General features: G+C 44.9%; 1 protein-coding gene across 1 annotated transcript in view; it reads right to left on the bottom strand.

Moving 5' to 3' along the window:
• VAT1L (vesicle amine transport 1 like) overlaps positions 1-13,320 on the bottom strand; it is a gene marked incomplete at both ends in the record, with an annotated part of 145,323 nt that overhangs the window by 107,742 nt on the left and 24,261 nt on the right. The window contains one exon of the mRNA XM_082862511.1: positions 9,089-9,304. Within this exon, the coding sequence (XP_082718637.1) occupies positions 9,089-9,304 (216 nt within the window). The remainder of the gene's footprint in view (positions 1-9,088; positions 9,305-13,320) is intronic.

Consider the following 13,320-nt stretch of genomic DNA (forward strand, 5'->3'; position numbering starts at 1 on the left):
ACCTTGTTTTACAGAAAAACCTAAGGCACAAGATGGGAAAGGGCTTATCCAGGGTTGCACTGTGATGCTGTCAGACCAAAGGATAGAGTCCTGGATGCCTGAATATCTGGCATTCAGGCATCCAGGACTGTATTTGCTCTAATGAGAGAAGTTGAAGAACACAGCCATCCCTCAATCACCCAGCTTCCACACTGACCTGCTCCAATCTATTCACCCTTCAGCAACACAGGATCTTATAAAAATGTCAACCATGAGTTAAATCTCTGCTCAAAACCCTCTTATGATTCCGCATGGCTTTTAGGATAAGGATAAGGATAAAATTGTCAACATGGCTGCTATGTGGTTATTCATCTGCCACTCCCTCACTGTCCCCTTTTGTCTCTATTCTTCTCCTCTCTTGCCACACTCTGGTCAGTTTCTTGAATGGACCCAGATCCACATTATTGCCCATTCTCATAACCTCCTTCCCTCCTCCCTTCACTCTTTCCACCTCCTCATCCTTAAATACCAGTTCTAAGTTTAGTTCCTCATACAGTCATCTCTGATTCCCTAGACCAGGTGCTTAGGTCCCTTGTGCTACAGTCACAGCACCATCTCCTCCCCGCTTAGTACCTATCACCACTGTCATCGATGATTCATGTGTCCCTGGTAAATATGTATTATATTCACAAGACTGCAGGCTTCAGGATGGTGGGATCAGGCTTATGTTGCTCATTCTTATATACCCAGAGACTAACGCAGTTATCCTCAGGGCCCACACTAGATAGATGAAGAAAGAAAGAGAGAGAGGAGGGAGGGAGGGAGGGAGGGAGGGAGGGAAGGAGGAAGGAAGGAAGGAAGGAAGGAAGGAAGGAAGGAAGGGAGGAAGGAAGGGGGGAGAGAGAGAACAAGAGAAAGGAAGCAAGGAAGAAGGAAGGATGGCAGGAAAGAGAAAAAAGATAAAAGCAAGGGAGGAAGGAGAGAAAGAAGAGAGGGAAGAAGAGAAAGGTACAGAGGAAGAGAAAGAAAGGAGCAAGAGGTAGAGAAACAGTCAGAGAAACGGACAGAAAGATAGACAAAGAGAGAGAAAGAGAGCCAAGCAAAGAGAGATGAGAGACAGAGACAGGGGCTGGGGGCGGGGAGGGAGGGGAATACTGACCAAGCTCGGTGGGGGTGGGTGGGAAGAATGGGGGGGCGGAGTGGGAGGAGGACTGCAGGTTGCGTGAGGAGAGGTGGGGTTGAATGTTCATCTGTGTATCAGGTCATACCACTGAGAAGCCTGAACACGTTTTGAACAGGGGAGGAGTGGGGATTCTGTTGAGTTTCTCATGGAGTGAGCTGTGAGCTGCAGGATGGACACCATCAGAGGGACCAGTGGCTGGCCGGGGTGGGTAGAGTACCCAGGACCATGGCTGATAGCCTGGTGGGTACCCATGAGAACAGACGAGGCTGCTTCTTGCTACACATCTCATTCTTTCCCAGCTGAATTGATTTTTTTTAATCCTAATATGGGCAGTAATATTTCTGAAAAGCAACTGTGGCCTTTTGGGTGTGTTGCTGGGGAAGTGGGCAGGTCCCTGGGGTTATATAAACTCAGCAAAGTCTAGTCTGTATTTGGAGTTCTTGGCACATGTCCAAGGCCTGGAACTACAGAGGTAAATCTCCTTAAAGTCTAATTATGTCTTAGGTGTTTTAGGGAAGTGGTGTTTGAAAAGGGGCTTATGTGACAACCCCACTAATTCATGAGACCATTGTGCAGCCTCCTGTCAGGGAAGATAAACAAAGGATGCTGAGATCGGCTTTATCTGCCCCTTGCTCCAAGTTCCAACAACCAGCCACCAACTGACTGTCCTATTTGCTGCTCTCTTGCTTCTGGCTATAAGTGCCAGAGTGGCAGTGAGTAATATTTTCTAACCAGATAGATAATAATATGATGATAATAGTAATAGTAATAACAGCAGCTGACACTTGAGTTTCCTCTATGCCAGCTAGCTTGCAAAGGCCATTCCATAATCCTCTTTCTTTTTAAATTAATTAATTAATTTATTTTTGGCTGCGTTGGGTCTTCATTGCTGCGTGCGGGCTTTCTCTAGTTGCGGTGCGTGGGCTCATTGCGGTGGCTTCTCTTGTTGCGGAGCATGGGCTCTAGGCGCGCGTGCTCAGTAGCTGTGGCATGTGGGCTCAGTAGTTGTGGCTCGCGGGCTCTAGAGCACAGGCTCAGTAGTTGTATGGCACACGGGCTCAGTTGTTCCGTGGCATGTGGGATCTTCCCGGACCAGAGCTCGAACCCGTGTCCCCTGCCCTGCGTTGGCAGGCAGATTCTTAACCACTGCGCCACCAGGGAAGCCCCCATAATCATCTTTTAAAACACCATACAAAAACTGAGATAGGTATTATACCCATTTTTAACAGATGAAGAAACAAGATCCAATGAAGTTAAAGTGCTTGTTCAAGGTCTCTCACCTGGAAAATAGAGAAGCTAGGATGAAAACCAGCTCTGACTTTGGAATCTGGGTCCTTAAGTTCTACACTGTCTTCATAATTAACTTGAATGCTGCCTTTTGGCCCCTTTCTTCCTCCATTTCCTCTACAAATATTTATCAGGTAACCCCAGTGTGCTGGGCAGTGGGCTCTGTGCTCAGGATACAGGGATGAAGAGATCGCACCATCCCCGCCTTCGTGGACATGGCAACCTAGGGCTTATTTCCAGCTGGACAGTTAACGTCAAGGGCAGCCTCAGCACTAAATCTGCCTGATTCTTTGAAAGGATGGTCTTGTCAACAGAAGATGCTCCCCTCCTCCTGAAGATAGCTCTCCTGAGTAACCCCAGGTTGTCCTCAGCTCCTAGGGAAGGAAGCTCACCGACAAAACCCATAGCATGGAATCCATTCCACTCCATTCTAAGCAGAAGCACGATTTCTCTGAGCATGGCCTCCCAGTACTTAAAAACGTAGCCTCTGTATTCAAAGAGACCCAAGTTCACATGCCAGTTCATCCTCTCCATGGTTGTGTGACCTGAAGCAAGTAACTTAAGTTCTCTGTGTCTCAGTTTCCTCTGTTAAAATGGGGATGTAATAGTATACCTCACAGACAGTGTATGGAAATTACTGGACTCCATCTATTTTAGCTTTTATTCCCTCATGAGCTGATACATATGTTCAACAAATATTGAGCGAATGAATCCTGTCTCAGAGGCCTAATTTAACCTTTATAATATCTGTAATAAAGACAGTTTCTTTGGCTCAGTCATGACTTACTGTCAAGGAGTTAAAAGCAACTAGAATAAAGATCACGTGAGGCTTTTGCGGACATAGACCAACCTAGCTTGGAAGAAACGTTTTTAGATATATTTTTTCTTAACCTAAGGCATGTTGCTGACTTGTGAGGAGTCATGCACTGGCCAGCATCAGAGATTTCTGGAAGCAGGGAGGTGGGGCCTTGGTCCATGACACGTCTCTGCAGCATCTTTGACATTTAGGAGGGTGAGGACCTGTTACCTGAGGTGAACAGTTATGGAATAAGGGTCTTAACCTTCCCAGGGAGCCCCCAGGCCACAGCCCTTCCTGCTGATGCCAAGAGGCAGTTAATCCTCGTCTCTTGGATTATTCACGAAGGACATGACAGAGGCACTTTGTCCTCTTTAAATTTTCAGAGGCTCTGTTTCCTAGCGTTGCAGGCCCCTGGGGACCAGGAGGTCTTGCTATAGTGAAGACTCTCTTGTCCAGGGCACAGGGTGGGGCAGGCAGGAGACAGGAGAGGAGGTGCAGACGATTCCGAGGCCACTGCTGTGGGGTAGTCTCAAGAGCACTGGATTGAGAGTTCCTGGCCCTGGATTTTAAGTTCACATTTGAGCTTTTCTCCTAATGGACGTTGCAGCCTTGGGGACAACACTGAAATTCTGAATCTGGGAAATTATGATAGCTCATTTTCGCTGGGTGTTTGTCATGTGCAAGCACTGCTCCAAGTACACGAGTGCCACCTGAGGCTAGCCCTGATGTCACTCCACTTTACAAGTGAGGAAGGAGAGCCTTAGAGGGCTTGGGAAGATGGAGCTGGGATTAAGCCCAGGGAGTCTGGCTCTACAGCTTGTGATCTGAACTCTTCACTGCCACGTACTCTCCCACGAGAAGGGTTGTTATGAGGGCTAGATGAATAACGTTTTCAACAGCTAGTGTGCAACAAAACTTGGTGTCTTTGTCTCCTTCCAGCTCTGAGATCTCATGCATGCGCCCTCTAGTTGGAGTGCTGAAGAGTACAGACTGAGCATAGCTGTACCATGGGATGATGGCGGGTGGTGAGACAGCCACAGGGCCATGAAAAGGAGGCCACATTCAATTAATAATGCAACTGGATGCAGACAGAAAACTCAGAAGAATATTCAGAACGCGGGATGGCATGAGCTAGACCGCCAAAGATTGCTTACGAGACTGAAATTCACAAGATCCCTAGGAAGTTTTTTTCTGAGATTAACTCAATGATGGGGCCCTCCTCAGCTCAGCAAATAACTTTTCCAGAACATAAAAAAATGGCTTGCAACAGCTTTTGATTCCCAAATGTTTACTGCATTTATGATGTGGCGGAATGAATCACAGGGTTTCAAACATGAGGCACCTGGAGAAGACTTAACCATGATTTGGGGGTCGCTGACTTGAGTAGCTGCGTAGATGTTGGTGCTGTTCGTGATCAGCAATGGTTTTGTTGTCAACAAACTGTTCTCCTATAGTGATCTTGCAGATGGCCGTGTCTTTTCTGCTGACATGGAGTGACTCTCCAATATGTCCCATTCCTCCACCACACTAAGGATTCCTGCTCACCCCATGCTTTCCCAGGTTCGTGTTAGAATGGTGTATGGTTAATGATGTATGGTTAAGCCATTCAGGAAGGACCCCCAACGCATGAGCCCTTATATGGGGTCGGGGGGCGGGGCTCATGATGCGCCCCTGTAGATTCCGGCCCTCCCTCTGTGGTGGCTCCTTGGAAGTGATCTGAATGACACTGGGAAATGCCACATCCTTAATGAATAGAATTTAATAATTGAGTAGTAGCCGTTTAACTCTGTCAGAAAGTTACATTCTGCTTTCCTTTCCAAGATCTGTGGCCCATCTCTGTTCTCTCTGTTCAGATGAGATGATGGAAAAGGTCAAAGGGCTCTGAAAGCCCGGAAAGCATCAGATGTCAGACATGGATGCAAATATCCACACAGTAACAGTAAGGTTATTCTCCAGAAGTGGAGCACACCCCCCGTTAAGATGCTCAAGGCCATGGCAGCTTGTTAATGGGATTGGCAGCAAAACCCTCTATGGGAGTTCCTGACAAGAGCCCCACTTGCTTATGTATTTTCTTACTTTTCCTTTATGAGATTGTGAGGAATCTTCAACCAGGTTCTAAAGATTTCATTAGTGGCGTTATTGTCTTACACCATCTGGCCGTGCTACTGTCAGAGGAAATCAACAATGTCTTCAGAGATGTGACAGAGCAGTGTTGACACTTGGGCAGTTCCAATGAGAAAGTGACTGGCTCTGGATTGAATTATTTTCCTATAATATATTAAAGTTTCCTTCCGTATTACAGTTTAGGCTGGCATTTCTCACTTCCTATCTGCAAATATCCCATCACAGCCTTTGATAAAAATCGGACAGAAGTCTTGGTGCCATTACAATGCACACTTTATATGAACTCAGTTTAGGAAACTTTATCCTAATTAGGTTGAACTTTCTTTGTCATCATCATCAAATTAGGAAACATGTACCCAGGCCATAGTCTTTGGCTCTTTGAAATGTCTGTAGTTGGCACTAAGGTAGAAGATGAACAAATATATGTTGAATGAATGAATAAGTGAAGGAATGAATGATTGGGTTGTCAAGTGGAAAGAGAATAGATTTTAGAATCAGCCAGATTAGGGTGTGAATCCTAGTTCTGTTACTTGTTACTTGTGTTTTCTTCAGGCCTCTGTGGGCTTTCCACACTGGGAAGGGAGGCAGCCCAGAGAAAGTGGCTGTATTCGTTTTCTATTGCTGCTGCAACAAATTACCACCAAGTCCATGGCTAAAAGCAAATAAACAAAACCAATTTATTCTATTAGAGTTTATAAGTAAGAATGTAATCTGTATTACATTATATACAGATGTATTATATTACAGTTCTGGAGATCAGAAGTCCAAAATGGTTTTTTGTTTTTTTGTTTTCTGGCCATGCTGCGTGGCTTGTGGAATCTTAGTTCCCTGACCAGGGATAGAACCCGGGCCCCCTGCAGTGGAATCGCAGAGTCCTAACCACGGGACCGCCAGGGAATTCCCCAAAATGGGTTTCACTCGGCTACAATCAAGGTTTTAGTAGGGCTGCGTTCCTTCTGGAAGCTCCAGGGGAGAATCCCTTCCTTATCTCTTGCAGCATGTAGAGACTGCCTACACGTCTTGGCTTATGGTCTCTTCCTCCATCATTAAAGCCAGCAGGGTAACGTCTCTGAATCTCTTTCTGACTCTCCTCCCTCCCTCTTCCATCTTTTAGGACCCTTATGGGTACGTCGGACCCACCTGGATAATCCAGGATGGTCTCTCCATCTCAAGGTCCTTTCCTTAATCACATCTGCACAATTCCTTTTGCCATGTAAGGGATTAGGACATAGATATCTGGGGTGTGTGTGTGGGGGGAAGGGAATCATCCTGCCTACCACAGCAACCGTGCCAGACTTACCCAACAGTGACGGGAAGCAGCTCCACACCTCTCCAGGGTGTCACAGATAATGCATAAAAAGTACTCCCCAGGGAGCTCCCCCCATCATGAGAGCTGTGGCTGGCTGTCTTCTTGGGAGGAGTCTAGTTCTGCCCTGGGGTGACTCGCTGGTCTTGCCACCGTGGGGTGGTGAAATGGTCTGGGCTCCCTTTAGAACTTGTTGGGTTTTGCAAGACAGTGTCAACTCCACCTCAGCTTGCTTAAGCATTCACGTATGTGGTTATGCACTTGGCCAAAAAACTTTCCTCTCAGGGAAACCTTGAACTCCGTGCTGCAAACCACTTAGCAAATCTTGGTTGGAAAAATGTTATTTAAGGAGACCCACCCACCTGAAAGCTGGGCAGTCCAACCACACCCTTCAACTGTCCATGGATTAAGCCAGACCACATCCTTTTTGGCCTAGGGTATTTGCTTTTGCTAAATGTCGCATTACTTCAGTGCTACTAGACTACATTACAAGTACACCGTAAGGAAAAGCATCACAGAAATTGCTTTTATTATAACCGTTTTGTTGATGGATGTTCATTGCTTGTCAGCATAGATTTCTTATGAGAAACCACAGAGAAAGATTCCCCCAGTCTTAAAACCCAGTACTAGTTATGGTTTTCCTAATAACTGGTTTATTTCCATCAAATGAACATTAGTGCACGTGACTGGTCATTTTTCTCTTTGCACAACTCACTATTAGGAAGCAAGAGCCTTCAACAAAGCTTTAGCACATCAAAGCCCGCATTACATGCAGCAGCTTAGTTACCTACCCTCACTGTCCCTTCTCCCCAGTTCCTTCATCTGTTTCACGTTTTATTTCTTGCTGTTGTACCGTCTGTGAGCTTAGAACAAGGCATGATAAGAACTTTTGTTATTTTCCAAGACTTTTTTTCTCTTTTGTGAGACCCATATCCCTGATACATTTCTCTTGGTTCCAGGAACAAACTCAAACAAACAAACAAAATCAAAATATGAAACGAAACATCATCAGTGCCAATGTTTCAACATGGACTCTCAGCAGAACTGAGTCCAGCCCCATCGTAAAGCCTGGCGCTTATGTTGATAATATGAAAACGGGTCTCTCACGCTTTGCATGCTGAGCACACCGAGCTCACAAATGCCAGCATTCTAAATGGCTTGCTTGCTGTTAACAGATTCAGTGGCACCAAAATCCATTTCTTTTCTGAGGGATATTTTAACTTTTATTGTATCTTTACTCATGGTCAAAAGACATTGGCAAATTTGCTAAAGTGATTGACGGGACTCCTCTTAAAGCATTCCTAAAGTTTCACGTCTCTGCCTTCACATTTTTGTTGTGAGCTTGTCTTCTTGGAAAGGAAAACCGGAAATGTGCTTTACACTATGTAGGGTTTTGGTAGTTGTAGAAAGCCAAGATTAAAAAAAAAAAAAATCAATGTTAGTAGAACCTCCAGTGAAAACATCAAGATACACCTAACCTAAGAGTTCATCTCTGAGTTCATCAAACCACAGAATCCCCAACACCAAGAACCTCTCACACAGATACTGGATGGTGTATCTGGACCTTCTCTTTTTAATCTCTATTCCCATAAAGTCCAAGACATAGTATGTATTTGATACATAATTGTTGAATTAATGAGTAGTGTCTCCTACTCTCAAAGAGTTCTCCTCCAACCCCAGTAGACCACGATGGGAACACAGTGCTTGCCACGGGACAGCTGTGCGATACATATGGAGTGACTGGTACCGAGACCCATCCAAACCATGGAAGAAATCTATGCCATCCCTTAGCTCCAGAGCAGCGATTTTAATTTCCATTATTTCCCCCCTTGTCAAAAACACACCTTACAGATGACATTCATGTAGGCAACCACTCTCATGGGTAGACTTAGGTTAAAGTGTAATTCCTATTGTGCTAGGACAATCTCTGTCTACCTCTTTCCACTCAAGAAAATAGATCAGAACATAAATGAATAAGGGCACCATTACTATGGGAAGCGTCACGAATTTGTGGCAACTTATTGAAAAAGTAAATCATCCTCCATTTTGGTGTTGCAGCTGATGTTAGTAGTACACGACTTACGAAGCGGCTCGCAATGATTGACATAACAGCTCACTGAGATACCAAGAATGAGAGCGCTTCTCTACAGAATCCATCTCTGAGACACACAGTCCTAACACGCCATCTTGGAGACCTTTCCAGACTCCAGGGAAACCATCCCTGAGGCTCATCCTACCCCACATGCAATCCTCTGTACAAATTCCACCATCCATGTGAGCTTCACCAGAACCATAGCGCTCATCCCTACGAATGGACACAGCTCACACAGGAATCTCATCATCAGCTGGGTGTCACTGCACTTTCTCCATCCTGACCCTGGGGAGGAGGCCTCACAAGCAGCCCACTTACCACGCCACCGCCAGCAGAGTGTACGAGCACAGACATCCCTTCTCGGAGGTTGGCAACTTCAAAGAGCATCATGTAGGCTGTGACAAAGTTCACAGGGAATGCAGCGGCCTCGGAGAAGCTCATGTCATCTGGGACCTTGTAGACGAATTCCACTGGTGTGCAGACCACCTCTGCCCAGGCATTGTAATTGACAAATGCCATGACACGGTCCCCGATCTGGGAATAGGGAAGCACAGAGTTAGTGGAGGTTTCTTAATCTTTTCTGAGAGGTTTCTCAAATATTCTTAAGAATCTGATGAAAACTAAAAAGAGTCCTTCCCAGTAAAAAAAGAAACCCCAAACCCTCAAATATGCACACCCTCACCTCACCTGCCTTTCGAGGCATTTGTGGACGCTTTTTTTTTTAACGAGAAACAATTTTTTAAATTTATTTATTTATTTATTAGCTGTGTCAAGTCTTAGTTGCGGCAGGCAGGATCTTTCATTGCAGCACGCGAGCTCTTCATTGTGGCACGTGGGCTTCTCTCTAGTTGTGGCACACAGCCTTCTCTCTAGTTGTGGCGAGTGGGCTCCAGAGTGCACAGGCTCAGTAGTTGCCGCACGTGGGCTTAGTTGCCCCGTGGCATGTGGAATCTTAGTTCCCCGACCAGGGATCGAACCGGTGTCCCCTGCCTTGGAAGGTGGATTCTTAACCACTGGACCACCAGGGAAGTCCCTGTGGATGCTCTTGAAGTCCATCTGTGCAAGCTTCCCAGGGGCCATGGAAGTCAGGGACTTTACCCCTCTTCTGGAGCATAGATATGTCGATACAACGTGCATCACATCACATGCCATGGAATGTTAGTGTTGGAAGGTCATATTACTGATTTAACCTCTCATCTAATCTCCCTGTTTGGGAACTGGGAAGGTCAAAGGGGCTAGGAGTCAAATCTACTCTCAGCTATTCTCTCCCACCCCATATAGATTCCTTGCCAGGTTAGTTCACTGTGGTATTTGCATCAATGGATTACCGATTACATCGGATGTGAAACGTGGTCCATCAGAGGAGCCATGTAAATCTAAGTGCAAGAGATTGAACAAGAGCAGCCAGGCTTCGAATGAAATAGGAAAATGCCATCGGGTGTGAGGAATAACAACTAACGTTTATTGCACACGTATTACATGGCCGACATTGTCCTAAGGCTGTCACATGCTTTACCTCATGATTAGATGAGGCAGGGCTGAATACTGTGGGGTTTTTTTATCAGTGGTTTACATAGCCAGACACCATTCAAAAAAAAGAAAAAACAGCAGTCTTCCCTTTAAAGTGGTTATAATCATATGCTAAGTTTTTTTCATAGCATATCATTATTAAAGGTAAATACAAAGTAAACTATCACTGATGGCTTACACGAGCTGCCAAGTGCTAGTTCAATTGAACCATTCTGCTATTTGATGTTAGTTGCTTATACTATAACTTTTAAATGCAATATTCAGATTGCTGTGGTCATAGTGATTTCTCAGTAAATTAACGGCTTTCATATGTGTGTGTTTTAGTGTATATATATTTTTATGACTGACTCGACTGTTTTATTTTCTTTCTAGTTTAGGATTTCTCTTTCACCCCTGCTCAAAAACAACAACAAAAGCCTCCTATGAGATGGGTTTTGTTACAGCGCCATATTACAGACGAATGATCATAGGTTTTACAGACATTTAAACTGAGGCAAAGAGAGATTAAAGCACATGCCCAAAGTCATGTAGCCAAAGAGTAGCTGTACTGGGAGGTGAATCTAGGTAGGCTGACTCCAGATACAAATAGTTAATTCATTACACCTAAGTGCTACAAAGAAGAAATAAATTTATATAAGGATGTACAACAGGGGAACCTACCAAGTCTGGGAATATTAGTCTAACTCTTTAAGTCTCAGTTTTCTCAGCTTTTAAATGGGTATAATATTAGGAACAGGTCCTTATGGAGATTAAATGACATAATATGCATGCAATCCACTTGGCACTGTGCATGTAAAACGAGAAGAGAACAATTAATGCTAACTCTTAAAAAGAACAGATTGGTTCCTGATCTCATGGATTTCCCAGTTGAATGATCAAAAGCTAAATATCGACCCACTGAGTTTCATGAAGCAGAGGAACAGCTGTCTAAGCGTTAAAAACCAAATGATGATGTCAGGAATATCATCTCAGATGCCCTGGCTTGGACCAGAGGATCTCTAGGGTCTAACACTGGCACCCTACTTTGCACAGAATCATGCAAACCCAAAGATCCATAACACCACAGAGCAGCTGATGGCCTCCAGTGTCAACAGAGTGTATGAAAAGAGCGTTTCAACCACCTTGACAGCGATGGTTGTGCTGTCACAGACCACCTTGACGGTGATGGTCAGAGCCAGCCCAGACCACCTTGGCAGTGATGGTCGTAGCCATCCCAGCAGGGTTGACTGCTCCAGACTTCTTGTTTCACTATCAAAATGGCAAAAAGAGGATCAGCCATCACATCAGCAGCCCCAGTCTCAGAGTCCAGCGGTGGGGAACCATTTTTTTTTTTTTTTAAACATCCGATTCACCTCATTACTTGATTCTGTTTAAAAAAACGAAATTAGTCCTGGGCGACTGAGCCCAAATAATTCCTTTAGTGCTGAGCCTCTGGCAACAACTTTTCAAGGCTCCCTTGCGATCCATCAAGCCAAGAGCTATTCAGTGTGTTGCCGTGTGGAATCCCATCGCCAACATGATTGAAAGTTTTAAGTCAGAATTACAGAGGGCCTATTAGTATTGGTTTTCTCCCAAATCACACCCTGACTGGACAGCTGTAGGTGGCTGCTTTTGTTTGTTTGTGCAGCTGAACGTACTGGAGGAGGGTGGAGGGGGTGATGGATCGGTTTGACAATAGCAAGTCAGGGCTAACTAGCAGAAGAAAGATCACATGTAAGGGAAACGATACATGTAATCAAGCACAGTGATTCCTCCCTCTACACTAAGGCCAACAACATCCTTATCTGCTGTTACAGTCTAAAATGATGGGTTATTTATCCAGTGCTCACGATGAATAGCGCAAACGGTATGAGCTGTTCCTTTGGGACCACGTGGAGGGGCGGAGAGCAGATCATAGCGCTCACGTGCAGCACTTTCAGGGAGAGATGGTGCTGCCACGTGAGGTTAGATTGCTTACCTGGGGACAGAAAATGTAAAGTCATAGGAAAGAAAAGAAAAAGCGCATCTACTTCTCTCTCAACGTTTTTCTGCCATGTTATCTGGAAACCACCAGCAAAAAGACGGATGAGCGGGATGAGATTTCCAGACGTTCATCGTAATGAATCGGGAGCATATTGATATTTTCACAGTATGTTGAGGCTCCGAGGCACCGAGAGCTGAGCAGCCTCAGAATCAATTCCAAGGGCGCATTCTGGCTTTGCCTTTTATAGCGTTTCTCTCCCTGTGTTAACTGTCGCAATGGTTGCAGGTGGAGAACAGAGGGAAAGAGCGTGGGACTGCAGGAAGAGTAAAGAGGCTCTGGTGATTTGAATCCAGCTGCAGCTACTACTTATTATCTTTCTGACCGCATGGAAATTACTGAACCCTTCTGAACTTCATCTCTAAGGGGATAACAATATTTACCTTGCAGGCTGAAAAACAGTAACTTCCCCATGTTTCTAGTTATGGTAGATTCTCAAATGTGAGGTCCCTTCATCTCTCCGTGGGAAGCATTTAAAGTCGAGCGAGAGCTCTTATGCCTGATTTCCACTGTTTTTTCTTGCTCCAAACTACCGCAATTTTGTGCAATTGATATGCCCATAGTTTTTCAGTTTTTATAGACAAGATCCTACTTGATTTGCATGATAATGGTAGGAAGGGTCATACATCTTTTCAGCGATAAAAAAAATTTTATTATGCGGAATTTTGAACATGTACAAAAGTAGTCAGAATAATATAATAACCCTTTTTATCCCTTGCCCTACTCCCCAAGCCACCAACCCATAGCCGCTCTGTCTCATTGTCAGTTACCTCTCCCCTCGGCTTTAAAATCCTCATCCAAAAATGCCACTTTCCCAGTGTCTGAAATAACGATTTATAAATGATCGCTTAGATGCATCAGCTAAGTAGATATTTAAAGGAACCCAATTATAAAATACAGAGGCTACTTCTCCCCAACTTTTGCGTTTTGTAGTTGACTTTTGAGCCTGAAGTGATGGGGAAATGAGAGCCACGGATAGAGAGAGGAGGGATGTACACTT

Source organism: Leucopleurus acutus, assembly GCF_964270905.1.
Source record: "Leucopleurus acutus genome assembly, chromosome: 20".
Lineage (NCBI taxonomy): Eukaryota > Metazoa > Chordata > Mammalia > Artiodactyla > Delphinidae > Leucopleurus > Leucopleurus acutus.